We start from the raw sequence: 15,321 nt of genomic DNA on the forward strand, positions 1-15,321 counted from the left end.
GAAGAAGAGGCGCTGGTGAGCCTTCTTGACCAGCTTGGAGCAGTTGGTCGTCCAGGTGAGATCCTCGGAGATGTGGACTCCCAGGAACTTGAAGCTGCTCACACGCTCCACAGCCGTCCCCTTAATGTGGATGGGTGGATGTGGGTCAGCATTCCTCCTGTAGTCCACGATGAGCTCCTTGGTCTTCTCGGTGTTAAGCAGCAGGTTGTTTGTGTCGCACCACTCAGCCAGACGATCCACCTCTTCCCTGTAGGCGGCCTCATCGTTGTCACTGATGAGGCCAATCACCGTGGTGTCATCTGCAAACTTAATGATGGTGTTGGAACCATCAGCAGGTCTGCAGTCGTGGGTGAAGAGGGAGTAGAGGAAAGGGCTCATCACACAGCCTTGTGGTACACCGGTGTTCATTGTGATGGTAGATGAGCAGTGGTTATCCAGCCGGACATGTTGGGGGCGGTTGGTCAGGAAGTCCAATAACCATTTGCAGATGAGGGAACTGATGCCCAGGTCTGTCAGTTTCCTGATGAGTTGTGAGGGGTGGATTGTATTGAATGCTGAACTGAAGTCTATAAACAGCATTCTGGCGTAGGTGTTGTTGTTGTCCAGGTGTGAGAGGACAGAGTGCATTGCGATGGAGACTGCATCCTCTGTGCTCCTGTTCTGGCGGTATGCGAATTGGTGGGGGTCCAGGGTGGGGGGGAGACAGGATTTGAAGTGTGCTAGGACCAGTCGCTCTAAGCACTTAGTGATGATGGGGGTGAGTGCTACTGGGCGGTATTTCTGATTTTATTGAAAAATTAAACAAGTAATAAGCTGATATAAATTCACCTTCAGTATATAAAGTAATGCAATAATAAGTGAGTGAGAAAAATGATCTGGAATTACAACATCAATTAATTAAAAATCTTAAGATATTATTTTCACTGTTACTCTTTCAATCACAGAAACCAGCCAGAATAAGAAGTGGAGAAGTGTTGGATTAATTACTTAAACCTCAGAAAGAATGAGTAGAAACAATTTATTTAATTGGAGGAAAATAAATATCGGCCATTCTAATGCAAATGTGTAAAATATTCACAGATTTTTAAAGAAAGAAACAAGCCCTCCACTTAGGTTCAGGCAAGTTTGGGTTGAACTTGTATGGGTCTGTTCCTAGTTACCCCGGGTGGAGTTACATATTTGGTGATATTAGTCATTTGTGCACTTTATTTAAAAGATAACATTAGATTAAGAGACTAGAAGTTAAACATTGGGGCAAGGCAACTGTGAGTAACCTTAGCTGTCATTTCTTTTCTTTTTGTTTTTGTTCATATGAAATTGATCCCTGGTTGTTTATAAACAACCGAGTCAACAGGCTGTTAAAGGCAACCGAAGGTCTCAGTTTTAAGATGTTTTCTAATTTGTTCAGATTTTGGCTAAAAAAACACAACACAGCATTTTGTTTTAAACACCAAATACATACTATAAAAACAAGTGCAGTGTAAAAAACAAGGAACATTGTCTACAACTGCAAAAATGTAAACATAATTTGTAACATAACAATAATTTCCTGGTTATTTATACATCACAAACAGGTTACAGCATAGTTATCATTTCAGTATTGTAAGAGTGAGTATGAATAAAAATAGGGTGAACGAAAACTTCTTTAGGTAATAATGTGTGAATGTCTCTGAGCAGTTTTTAAATTTGTCTTAATCCAGGAATCTGAAAATGTGTGTCTAAGTGAAATAGACAGATATTTACAGACTTAACTGTACTCTGATACAGATTCAGCTGAGTATATTTATAACAAGAAGACACTCTTTATACTAAACTACACACAGACTCACTGATGCTCTATCCCAGAGTGTAAATCCAGGATAAAGAGGTTCAGTGAATGTGGTGTTGAAGGTGTGGAGGTGGATCAGAGTGTCAGAGGAGACTCTGTAGAAGGACAGAGTGCCAGCAGGACAGTCCACATACACTGCTACTCTGTTAGACACAGAGGAGGAGGAGGAGGAGGAGGAGATATGTGTTTTTTTGTTATTGTAAGAGACACAGTAAGGATTACTTTCAGAGAACCACAAACTCCAGGAATGATCATTCCATCCAAATGCACCAGTATTATTTCTTCCTTTCCTTTTGATTTTGCTGTAACTTACAGATAGATCAGAATATCCTCTCCACTCAACCTCCCAGTAGCAGCGATCCCTCAGGGGATCACGACACAGAAACTGAGGCCGTTCAAATCTTTCTGGATGATCAGGATATGACTGAAATGGTCGTCCACGTGTCACCTTCCTGTTGTTGTCAGACAGATGAAGTTCTCTGCTAATTGTGTTCATGTCAATTGTAAGTTCACAGGCATCTGATGGAGGGAACAAACATAATAAACATCTGTTGAAGATGGTTGAATGTGTGCTGCTTTGTTTTCATGAATCACATTAAAAACACACTTACACTTCCTCAGACCTGGTCTCAACCATCGGACTCCAGCAGGCTCCACCCTGAAAGGAGGAGGAGGGTCAGACCAGCACAGTCTCTTTCAGCATGCACACATGAACACTACATCACTCTCATACACATACTGTTAGACAGTGATGACAGAAGAGCACAACATTTGAACTAATCCAGACTAGTTAACCAAATGTTTTCACATACATCTTTTTTTATTTGTTGTACTGACCCATGGCAAATATATTCTTTGTCACTTTGGTGACAGAAAATTTAAACGTAGCAAAAAAGTGAGGAAATTTGTATTTAAACGATTATTTCCTTGTTGTACAATGCTTCTTGGCAGTAAATCTTGTATGGAAAACCATTTGATTTCCCCTTAAATGGTACCATATTTGTGCCATAAGAAAAAGGTATCTGTGGGTTAAGGAGGAGAATTGAGGTTGCACCCATAAAAACTTGCCAAATCTTCTTTGAGGATTTGGCAAGTTTTGCAGCATGAATTTGTTGCGGCAGCTCTCTCTATACCTCAAAGTGTCAAGACTCCAGTGTGGATCCTTCACTCCAGAAGACAGAAGCTTTACTGCTGAGTATCCTGGATGATTGTAGCTCAGATCCAGTTCTCTCAGATGGAAGGGATTGGAGCTCAGAGCTAAAGCCAAATCATTACTTCCTTCTTCTGTGATCAAACAACCTGAAAGCCTGCAGACACATAAACCAATTCATATCACAGGTTCTCTGAAAGAATTGTTTTCTGCTGTGAATAATATAAGAGAAAACTGTTTCCAACATATAATTAAACAGTCACTGAGTAAGGGAGTTGGTGAGTTAGAAATGACTGTGAATTTATGTTTTGTAGATGCTCATCTGTGTTACAGTTAAGACACATTGATGCTTTGAGCAAAATTCTACAGCCACTAAACAATGCTTATATGCTGCTTCAAAATTTAGTTATACTGACATCTAACATATATAAAGTTTAATTGCCTGCTAACTTGGTTTTGTGGACGCGTTTGAGCCTTTGAATTGTATTGGTAACAATTCTTAGTGGTTAATTTTCTCAAACAATAAAAATAGAGCTCAACATTACCTTAGAGTTTCCAATGTACATTGTGGACTCTTCAGTCCAGCAGAAAGCATCTTTACTCCTGAGTCCTTCAGGTCATTGTTGCTCAGGTCCAGCTCTTTTAAAGATGTGGGATATAGTCCAAGAATTGAGGAAAGTGCCTCACAGCTTCTCTCTGAGAGGTTGCACATACTTAATCTGAAAAAAATACAATAATATAAATATGTAGAAGATGTAGACACTTGTTTTAGCTACGTCTTAGAAACTAATGAATTTAATAGTAAAAATAATGTCTGTCTCACTCTCTCTAATATCCACACACAAACATACACATCCGACCTTAATGTTTCCAGTGTACAGTGCTGACTCTTCAGTTCAGCAAACAGCATCTTCGCTCCTGAATCCATTAGGTTGTTGTTACTTAGGTCCAGCTCTCTCAGACTGGAGGACTGGGATCTAAGGACTGAGGACAGAGCTTCACAGCTTCTCTCTGAAAGGTTACAGTTGCTCAGTCTGAAGAAACATAAATATGGAGAGAAATATAAAGAAACGTGTATATCTGGTTGAAAATGTGGTAGAATATTTCTAAAAAAAAAATTGAGTGATATAAACTTATTAATTTATATAAAAGACTTTAGACTGAATAAGACTATAAATTGGAACCCATCAGTGTAGCAGGCCGTGCTGTGTATTTAGTTGTGTATTGTGAGTGTATTGTGTAATGAAGTTTTTCTTTATCTCGAAGAGCTAGATTCGTTATTTTTTATATATATTGTAAATAATGTTTTGTTTTTGTAGAGATTGATCTGGTAGCTGTAGGGGTGGAAAGCCTTTTTCTTTTAAAGCCTTTTTCTCCCTTAGGTTTAGGTTAGGAAGACAGGTCAGAGGCCTGTATTTTCTTTTTGCTTCTTGTGATAGGTACATAAGTTTGCTGAGTTTCCTTTCTAGAATGTTTTGTTTATTGTTTTTGCAATGCCCACCCTGATTTCTATGGCTAAAGGGAAATAAAATGTCCTGTGTTTGAAATTACAAGTCCTGCTGTACCTTTCCTCGGGGAGCAGGGGAGCCATCTGCATGTTGTGCTTTGGGTTTCCCCTAGGCCAGGGCTTAACATGATTTAACTCAAACCTTGATGATAATGATGTCCAGTGCCTTAATTTTCATAAAAGAACTAGTATATTCATTAATGAATATATTGTAGTATATGTGTACCTACAGAGCTTTGTTGGAGGCTTTGACCACTGGCAACAATCTCAAAAGAACCTCCTCTGAAGCAGAGTAACTCTTCAGATCAAACACTTCAAGAGCTTCTTCTGATGACAGTAACATGAAGACCAGAGCTGACCACTGAGCAGGAGACAGTTTATCTGTGGAAAAACGTTGTGAACTCAACGATTGTTGGATCTTCTTCACCAGAGAACGATCATTTAGTTCATTGAGACAATGGAACAAATTGATGCTTTGCTCTGTAGACAGATTCCTACTGAGCCTCATTTTTATATACTGAGCTGCTTTTCTATTGGTCTGTGAGCTACTTCCAGTCAGCGTCAACAAACATTGTGACACAATTTGATTTGTCCGTGAGCTATTTGATGTCTGTGCCAACAGTCCTTGCAGAAGACTTTGATTATTATGAAGCGAAAGACCCAGAAGAAAGCGGAGGAACAAGTCCAGATGTCCATTTTGGCTCTGCAAGGCCTTGTTCACGGCACTCTGGTAGAAATGTTTCTTTCCAGGTTTTCTTGTTTTAAATTTCTGGGAGGCTTTTTGATTTTCTTCCATCAGATTGACTCCAGACTTCACAAATGTCAGGTGAACATGAAGAGCAGCCAGAAACTCCTGAACACTCAGATGGACAAAGCAGAACACCTTGTCCTGGTACAGTCCTCTCTCCTCTCTAAAGATCTGTGTGAACACTCCTGAGTACACTGAGGCTGCTCTGATATCGATGCCACACTCTGTCAGGTCTGATTCATAGAAGATCAGGTTTCCTTTCTGCAGCTGATCAAAAGCCAGTTTTCCCAGAGACTCAATCATCTTCCTGCTCTCTGGACTCCAGTGTGGATCTGTCTCAACTCCTCCATCGTACTTGACCTTCTTCACTTTGGCCTGAACTACCAGGAAGTGGATGTACATCTGAGTTAGGGTCTTGGGCAGCTCTCCTCCCTCTCTGGTTTTCAGCACATCCTCCAGAACTGTAGCAGTGATCCAGCAGAAGACTGGGATGTGACACATGATGTGGAGGCTTCGTGATGTCTTGATGTGGGAGATGATCCTGCTGGCCAGTCGCTCGTCTGTGGATCTTTTTCTGAAGTACTCCTCCTTCTGTGGGTCAGTGAACCCCCTGACCTCTGTCACCATGTCCACACACTCAGCAGGGATCTGATTGGCTGCTGCAGGTCGTGTGGTTATCCAGAGGCGAGCAGTAGGAAGCAGATCACCTCTGATGAGATTTGTCAGCAGCACATCTACTGAGGTGGACTTTCTAGGGTCAGTTAGGATTTCTGTATTGCAAAAGTCCAGAGGAAGTCGACACTCATCCAGACCATCAAAAATAAAGACAACCTTGAAATCTTCAAAGCTACAGATTCCTGCTTCTTTGGTTTCAGTAAAGAAATAATGAACAAGTTCCATCAAACTGAAGTTTCCCTCTTTTAGCACATTCAGCTCTCTGAAAGTGAATGGAAACATGAACTGGATGTCCTGGTTGGCTTTTTCTTCAGCCCAATCCACAGTTACCTTCTGAGTTAAGATTGTTTTCCCAATACCAGCCACCCCTGTTGTCAGCATTGCTCTGATTGGTTTCTCTCTTCCAGGTGAGGTTTGAAAGATGTCTTCTTGTCTGATTGTTGTTTCTTCTCTGTCTGGTTTCCTGGCTCTTGTTTCAATCTGTCTAACTTCATGTTCTTGATTGACCTCTGTAGTCCCTCCCTTTGTGATGTAGAGCTCTGTGTAGATCTGATTGAGAAGGGTTGGGTTTCCTGCTTTAGCGATCCCCTCAAAGACACACTGGAACTTCCTCTTCAGCTTAGATTTTAGGTTATGCTGATAAAGTGGAGCAAACATTTCTGAAAAATACACAACAAATAAGTCAAATAAATGAATTATAGTACTTAAATAATCCCAACATCCCATTCCTCAAGATAATTATTATCATAAATATACAGTCCTGTGAAAAACTGTGTAAAGTGCTTCAATGCTTCAGTCCACTCGTGAGTTGAATTTTAATGAGCCATATTTGATTTGCTGCTGCCCTTGTCTATGGCCCAATTGTGGCCAAGTTTTAGCTTCTGGACAGTTATCATCATTTTGAGAATTTGTCTCTAGAATAACTTTTTATAAAGAGGAGTTCATGGCTAATTTAATGACTGCAAGGTGCCCAGGTCTGTGCTTCACAGTTGGTATGAGGCATTTGTGCTCCTGTACTGTGTTTAGTTTTCTCCAAACACAAACTGTGCCTTATGACCAAACTTTATTATTATTGTCTGTCCAAAGGACATAAGGCTTAATTTACTAATATTTGCATGCAAATATTAGTTCCTATTCCTATGCAAAAACAAGGAGTTTCGCACAAAAATTAACCATGGGATCTATTCAATTCAATTCAATTTTATTCAATTTTATTTATATAGCACCAAATCACAACAGCAGTCGCCTCAAGGCGCTTTATATTGTACAGTAGATCATACAATAATACGATCTACTGTTGTACTCTATTGTTTCAGAGCCTCTGCCTAATAATCTCTAACGTGCATACTAGTCTATTTTTTTGGTATATTTTGTTCCCATTGCCATGTGTATGTTTGTGCAACTGTGCAATCTGTAGAGAATTTAACACACTGTCTGCATACTGACCGACTCACATTTCTTATATAACAAAACACATTACGGTGAAGCAGAGAAACTGATGATGATTTTTCTAAGAGAAAAGCCTGCACTTCTAAGGCAAAAAATAAGGCAAGGCAAGGCAAGTTTATTTGTATAGCACAATTCAACAACAAGGTGATTCAAAGTGCTATACAGAGACATTAGAAACAAAAACAAATAAAAAGCATGATTTAAAATTGATTAAAACAAGCAAACAAACTAACTAACTAATTACCAAACAAACAAAACAGTATATGAAATCAAAACAGATAAAATCAGTAGTTAAATGTAAGTTTTGAAATTTAAGCTTAAAAGTGTGGATTTGGTGCTTTATTCAAATGCAGCTGAGAATAGGTGAGTCTTCAACCTGGATTTAAATAAACTGAGTGTTTCAGCTGATCTGAGGCTTTCTGGGAGTTTGTTCCAGATATAAGGAGCATAAAAGCTGAATGCAGCTTCTCCGTGTCTGGTTCTGACTCTGGGAACTGATAAAAGACCAGATCCAGATGACCTGAGGGATCTGGAAGGTTCATACTGGGTTAGGAGGTCACTAAAGAGAAAGTCTCACTATGGAGAAATGAATAGTACTGTCCGGGCTCCAATGAGGAAGCCAGAAGAGATGCTGTTTTCCAAAGTGTTTCCATGGAAGTGATGACTGTTTAAAAAAATTCTACAAAAAAATTATAATTAGTAGAGTATTGTGGTGGAGGTGTGGTCCCTGGCTCAGCTGCAGTGGAGGAGTGAACAAATATATAAATATAAGTGGAAATTTTTTTTAAAGATACTTGGGCTCAAATAACACGTGTGCTGAATATAATTTTCCCCAAGACACTCACTCTGACTTGAGTAAAAAAACAAACAAACTGGAATCAATGTTCATATGAAAAAGACTAACAGATTACAAGAAAAACAATAAAACATGTGGAGGTCTGATCTGTCAGCTTCAGATGAGAAACTTAATGCAATGAAAAAAAATCCAGATTCACTGGTATTCATGGGATCAGTGCCAAGAAATTATTCTGTAAGTGACAACATCCACAGTGTGCTTCAAACTCAACACTAAACCCTCCAGGTTGAGCTGGATGCCACCGCCTGATGTACCCAACAGAACAACATCATCTGCAAAAAGAGGAGATGAAATTCTGAGGCTATCAAAGTGGAATCCTTCTGCCATCTGGCTATGTCTAGAAATTCTGTGCATAAGAATTCTGAACAGGATTCAAGTGACAAAAGGACGGCCGCTGGAGTCCGACACACTCTGGGAACAAGTTCAGCTTATTGCTGGCAATGCAGAACAAGTTCATGTAACTGTTATATGGGGAATGAATGGCTTGTAGCAACAAGCCAGACACTCAATACACCTGAGCTACTCCCCACAGGATACTCCAAGGGATGCAGTCAAATGCCTTCTTTAATTCCACAAAACATGAATGGCAAACTCCTACGTACCATCAAATATCCTCAGGAGGATAAAGAGCTGGTCTAGTGTTCTTTGACCAGGTTGAAAACAACATTGTTCTTCCTTTATTTGAGACTCAACTAACCTCTTCAGCGCCCTGGCATAGACATTCACAGCGATGCTGAGAAGTCTGATCCCCTCTTCCAAAGAGACTGTTTCATTATCCCAGGACGTTACTAATGACATTCACACCACTAGATCAGATAATTTCTCCCACTCAATCAAAATCTCCTCATCAATAGTTCAGCCTTTTCCTGTTAGCAAGGTACCTCAAAGTCCGCCATTCCCTTCATCCTGCTCAGGTGAGGGCAGTTAATGTTCAGCTATTGCCTGTTCCTGTGCCAGCTCCCAGGACGAGGGCAGCTGTGACCCAGTCTACCTCCACAACCATTCCTGTTTCTCAGGTGGGGATGACTGGTGTCCAGCCACCTTCTGTGCCTGTCCCAGCGCAGCCAGAATCCAGGCTGACCTCCCTAGAGGCTCGGAAGAGCTAGCCTCTCCACGTGCCAGTCTACCACTTCATCCACCTCCTCATCCATCTTTTCACACCGTAGCTCAATCCCTGGTTAAGTTGACAGACCTATTCCCAGCTCAAGCACCCGGTTTATTGTCTCAGGCTGCAGCACTGTCACCATCTCTAACCCAACCATCAGCTCAGCCATTAACCTCACCAACAGTAACACAGTCACCTGTAGCTCAGTCTCCCGTCCTCCAGTTGCCTGTAGCTCAGTCTCCAGCCAGACAGTCCAGTCTCCTTCTGTTCCGTCACCTGTAGCCCAGTCACTGGACTACAGGTGACGGGAGGACAGGAGGAGACTGTCCTCCAGTCACCTGTAGTCCAGTCTCTTCCTGTCCTCCAGTCACCTGTGGCTGAGTCTGTCGCCCAGTCCCCTGTATTCCAGTCAGTCAGGTCTGTAGTCCACTCTCCCGTAGCTCAGTCGCCCGTTGCCCAATCTCCTATCCAGTCTCTGGCCTTGTCACTCATTCATCCTCTTGTTCAGTTCTTCAGGCAAAGATTTCCGCCCCTGCTGGCCCTGCACCGCCAGCTCCCACACCGTCGCCTGCAGCTGCTCCGCCACCACCGGCTCCCACGCCGTCGCCTGCAGCTGCCCCGCCACCGCCGGCTCCCATGCCGTCGCCTGCAGCTGCCCTGTTGCTATCTGGTCATGGTTCTTCTAGTCCAGCGATTCCCATGCTACCTCCTCGCCCACATCCGATTTGACATTGGCGGCCACCTTGCAGGCTCCTGACTGGACCTGGTCACCGGCGTGGTCGGCCTCTGGATCTGCTAAGTTGCCGCTGCTGCCTTCCCTGTGGCCGCCCCCCTGAACTGTTCATGTTTGAACTCTGTCCCTTCGTCTTGGACCCCCTCTGCCCCCTCTGGTGTATTTTCTTTGGGCCGCCGGGTACTGGCCTTTGAAAGGGGGGGTACTTCACCATGCCAGCCCTCTGTCTAAGTGTCATTAGTTCTACTTTCTGTTTCATTATGTTCAGCTGTGTTTTCACTGGTCCCCAATCATCATCATTAGCCAGTGTATTTCAGGACTGGAGCCCTTCTCAGGAAGGAAACAGTAAGGGGGGGTTGTAGGACACTGGTGCAGCAGGGAAGCCTCGGAGACTCCAAAAATAAGTGTGCACATTTTAAAGAAAAATATTTTTAACCTGGCCTGGTTTTGCTTTTAAAATAATCTGAGGATGTTGGAGGGAGGACTCATTTTAAATGGGATTTGTGTGGATCTGCTGGGAGAAAGAACACTGGATTGGAGACTCTCTGTGCCCATGAAAAGGAAACTGGACAAGTTTTAGGGAAATTTCAGCTTGAGAGTGGAAGCCCCAGGATTTTAATGTGGAGGCCCAACCTCAAATGACACCTTTCTGAGGAAGATGCAGGATTGATATGTTTTTGGCTGCTTGTTCTTCCAAGTGACCACCTTTCCCCTGTTTGTAACCAGGCTTACAACCCTGACCGTGGCGGCTTTGGGCCTTGGATTCCTGGCCAGAGTTGTCTCAGCCAGTAGTTTGACTCTGAGGAAAAAACTCTTGTGTACCCCATTGCAGTGTGCGTGTATCCTTACTGGTCAATATTAGAGCTACTACTTTCTTGCACGGCGCCCATTTGGGGCCTTACGTAACATGACTGTATAAATTTTATAGGACATCCACTCTTGTTAAGACTCTGGCAACGTCTTAAAACACACCTGAATGCTCCAGCAATAAGTATGATCATTTTTCACAGGACTGCATAGATTCTTTTGCAAACTTTCTTTATCACATTTATGGAGCAGTTTAAATATTGAGAGAAATCTTCTTACTGCTCTGCAAACAGTCAGCCAGATCCTCCTGCTTCATTCTCCTCAGGAAGTGCAGTGTGATTTTCACAAATGCCTCTCTGCTGCTGTTCCTCTGCTCTTGATTCTCAGTGTCTAACACCTCCTCATCCTCCTTCTGACGCTCTGGGTTTTGCCCGTAACCAGGATTCAGAACCTCCTGGATCTTCTTCAACTCATTCTTCACAAAAGTGATAATGTTTTCCTCCAGCAGCTGGAACACAACACTGCATTAATAAACCAGTTAGACTGAAATTGTGGACCACAATATAAGATCCATGAAACACTGACATTGCACTGGTCTACAAACAGCATCATGTAGATGACTCTGAACAGAATAGATGTAAAAGTACAGTAGTTGTTGTACATGTACAGACCATAAATATGGAGTCCAGGTGTTTTGGATTCTGCTGCTGGGCAGAATGACCACTGGGAACCACCGAGGTCTTCGTGTCCACTCTGTGGAGAATTCATGATTAGTTCAACGTGTATGTAGTAACTGATATTTTGACAAAACATTGAAGCAAGTGACTCCCTGTGGTTGTAATAACCCCACAGAAATAGTTTCCACTCCCGTTGAGATCACTTTTTTTGACTCTTGTTGCTCCACATTGATTTCCTGGTTTTAACAGTTACTGTGTTAGATCGGTTAATGATAATATAGAATTTAAAAAAAAATTACAATTTAAAAAATCACATGTGTGTATATTTCTAAACTCTGTACTTTATCAGCTATAATAGGACTAAATATTAAAGCCATTATTTAGAGATTTCAAGTTTAATGAGGGGACTCAACCTCTTTGACACATCAGACTTGCATACACTCCAGTTCATTTACTGTGTGCCCCTAGAACAGCACATCACCCAGAAAACCAGAGATGCATTCCTGCACTCTGAGGTTCTGTACTTGTAAATATATTTAATGGTCAACAGAGATGGGCAGTAACGCGTTACTTGTAACGTTACTTGTAATGCGTTACTGTAATCCGATTACTTTTTTCAAGTAACAAGTAAAGTAAGGGATTACTATTGCAAAAACGGTAATTAGATTACCGTTACTTTCCCGTAGGAACGCTGCATTGCTGCGTTACTAAACCCGTGATTTGTTGCGAGAATGTCTCATGACGTTAGCAAGTGCGACGTTTGTGACAACAGCTGTGTGCAGATCAACAATGGATCATATATCGAGTGCGGGAGAGAGTATGAGCGTGCAGCGTTTAAAGCGTGGAAGTACTGACCTTATTTTAAGTTTGATTCCATAAAACGTGACAAAAACATTAGCGTCCATTAGCATTGTGCGTGGGAAGTAAACTTCTTTTTACAGCGGAAAAAAAACCCCGTAACTTCAAGGAAGCGCCGAGTGCGCTATGACGTAATGGGAAATTCACAGAGAAACTCGCGGATTCTTCCACTGACCGCTGCGGCACACCTGCACCAGGATAAACCTCTGCCTACCCAACTCCTGCTTTACAGGTGAAAATAGAGCAACAGGACCGCTGAGTCTTTGACTTTATTTATTTTCTGCTGTGTTTTACTTGCATATATTTGAAAGAGTTAGTGTAAACACAAAAAAAAATTATTTTATGTGCTGGAATGTGTAGAAAATAGGTTTAAATATTAAACAAATTTCTTCCAGTCAGAGAATGTTGCATATAATTAAATTTTTGCTTGATGCATAAAATTAAAAGATTAAAACTAATAAAACAAGTTTTAAAAAGAGACTTTTCCATTTGATTACATTTTGTATGATGGATTATGTAGAAAAAGTAGAATTGGGCTGAAAGATCTATCGCTTTATTACCTATTCAGGTTGTAAATCGTGTTTTTAAAAAGTAACTAAGTAACTAAGTAATGAATTACTTTTGAAAATAAGTAATCAGTAAAGTAACGGGATTACTTTTTGGGGGAAGTAATCAGTAATTAGTTACTGATTACTTTTTTCAAGTAACTTGACCAACACTGATGGTCAATAACATTATTATTAATATTTATTACTGAAAATTCATTATTTAACATAATGTTTGATTGATTATTTAAAAAAAACCTAGCTGCAGCTGAAAGGACAGGCATTACTACTTATGTTTGATCAGAAAGACTAAGGTATTATTATTATTATTATTATTATTATTATTATTATTATTATTCACTCAAATGTGTGTAAAAAGAGTTGAGCATTTATTTAAAAAGAAAATTACCTCTCTGCTGGAGAATGCTGTTGTCTAAAATCTTCACCAATACCTTTTGAGAAGTTGCTTTTTAAAGACGCACAGCTGGGTTCAGGTATAGGCCAAGGCTCAAGTCTAAGTTGGTTCCTGTGAATAATGATGGAGCAGTGATGTGAGTGCTGAGCTATGACATGGAGAAGAGTCATGGACAGTTAGAGGTGGTCATCTCACACATCAGAACTACAAATGCTGCTGCAGTTACACTGTGATTCATCAATGTGAGAGACATTCCTGCACTCCAAGACTCTGTCCTTGAATTTTTTTTTCCGATATACAAGGTTCAATAACATTATAATATTTATTATTCACTATCATTGTAACTGGAAGATTTTTTTTCTTTTTAAAAAACTGAGTGTTTTGTGTCAAAATATGTTGATTGTTTCGTTGTTTACAGCTTCTGTGAGTGAAGTGTGTCCTGCCACTGTTGAAAGGACAAACAACACAACTTATGTTTGTTAAGAAAGGCTAAGGTATTCTTATTAAAACAAAAACAAACTTTAACACAGACCGTGTAACACATGAACACAAAAATGTATGTGTGAAAAAGAGTAAAGACATTTACAGGTTACCTTTCTGGTGGAGAATGTTGTCCCATAAAATCTTCACCGATACCTTTTGAGAAGTTGCTCTTTAAGGACACACAGCTGGGTTCAGGTCCAGGTTGGTTCCTGTGAATAATGATGGAGCAGTGATGTGAGTGCTGAGCTGTGACATGGAGAAGAGTCATGGACAGTTAGAGATGGTCATCTCACCTCTGAGCTTTGGTCTGGCTCTCATGTTCCCCACACAGAGTGGTTTTAGAGGGAGCGACTCCCTCCTCTCTGTCCTCACACTGATCCATGCTGCTGAATTGATGTCAGCTCACACACACTTTCTAGCTTCACCTTCCGAGGAAACACAAATCATTCATGGGACATCAACTGAAATCCTCCTTTCCATCATGTGTGCTGTCCAAATATCAGCTGCTTCTTTTCTGCTTCCTCTCAGTGTCAGCTGAATGCAGTCAGACAGCAGTGTGAGGCAGAGGAAGCTGCCATCAGCTGCTCTACTTCTACTATCAGTCCATTAGATGGAGCCATGAAGCTACTTTGACTGAATATTTTAATTTCTTCCTCATCACCTGAACCCCTAATTCGATAATCAGAATGAAAAAAATGAAAAGCTGTACAGTAATAAGTTAGCAGAAAAAGTATGCAAACTCATTGCCTCGAAAAAACAAAGTTATGCTTACTTAGGATAGATAATTTAGGGCAACTTATTAATTCTGAAGTGTCTGATAAAAAGAGTAAATTTGATTTGTATGTAGATGTAGACCTCTCAACAACAGGAATACTCACCATCAAGAAACTGACTCAGAGCTGCAATTGGTAAACTTAACTGATGTTTTACCAGAGAAATTTCACAAGCAGACAGTGGTGGAAATCTAACTTCCAGCCCAGCAAGCAGATGTATTTAAACTTTTTAAAACAGATATTATTTAAAAGCTTGAATGAATGAATTGCTATGGGGAGATGTTGATCAGTAGGAAAAGATGTAAAACATAAAAATACAGTTAGAAGTCCAAAAAATTCCAAAGCCGTCCAGCAGGTAGGATTAGTCTTTGCTGGGCTGATTCAGTACACTGGGCATAATGCTTGACACCCCTGACTTAGAGGGAACCAGCAGGGGGCTCTTAGCAATTCCTGTTAAATATTCTCCATGAATTATGGAGAATATTTAACAGGAATGAACTATGATCCTTCATAAAACAATCTCATCATCAACATGAAATACAGGATTTTTATAGTTTTACAGTTTGATGGTGAGCTTGTTCAGAGTCCATCTTACTAAACATCACATTACAGTCAGACTTTTTCTGATCGGATCTGATGTGATGTGCACACTGAGACACATTTCATGATACTGTTAACAACCTGTTGTTGCCTGATAAAGAAAAACACAAGC

The 15,321-nt window shown here is 40.8% G+C and overlaps 1 protein-coding gene across 4 annotated transcripts; it reads right to left on the bottom strand.

The window, feature by feature from the left end:
• Positions 1–811: 811 nt before the first annotated feature.
• LOC120746275 (NLR family CARD domain-containing protein 3-like) lies at positions 812–14,177 on the bottom strand. 4 transcript variants are annotated; one of them, XM_040051687.1, is made up of 11 exons: positions 14,130–14,177; positions 13,947–14,045; positions 13,348–13,464; positions 11,530–11,611; positions 11,138–11,366; positions 4,716–6,567; positions 3,839–4,012; positions 3,524–3,697; positions 2,962–3,135; positions 2,440–2,486; positions 812–2,347 (listed from the first exon to the last, which is right to left on the bottom strand). In XM_040051687.1, the coding sequence occupies exons 2-11, from the start codon at positions 13,970–13,972 to the stop codon at positions 1,809–1,811; spliced, it is 3,414 nt and encodes a 1,137-aa protein (XP_039907621.1). In that variant the 5' UTR covers positions 13,973–14,045; positions 14,130–14,177; the 3' UTR covers positions 812–1,808. The 4 variants fall into 4 exon arrangements, with proteins under 4 accessions (XP_039907621.1, XP_039907622.1, XP_039907620.1 ...); XM_040051688.1 differs by lacking the exon at positions 13,348–13,464; XM_040051686.1 differs by lacking the exons at positions 13,947–14,045; positions 14,130–14,177 and having other exon boundaries at positions 13,348–13,912.
• Between the last annotated feature and the right edge of the window lie 1,144 nt (positions 14,178–15,321).

The sequence above is a fragment of the Simochromis diagramma genome, unplaced genomic scaffold (genome assembly GCF_900408965.1).
Source record: "Simochromis diagramma unplaced genomic scaffold, fSimDia1.1 OVJJ01000107.1, whole genome shotgun sequence".
NCBI lineage: Eukaryota > Metazoa > Chordata > Actinopteri > Cichliformes > Cichlidae > Simochromis > Simochromis diagramma.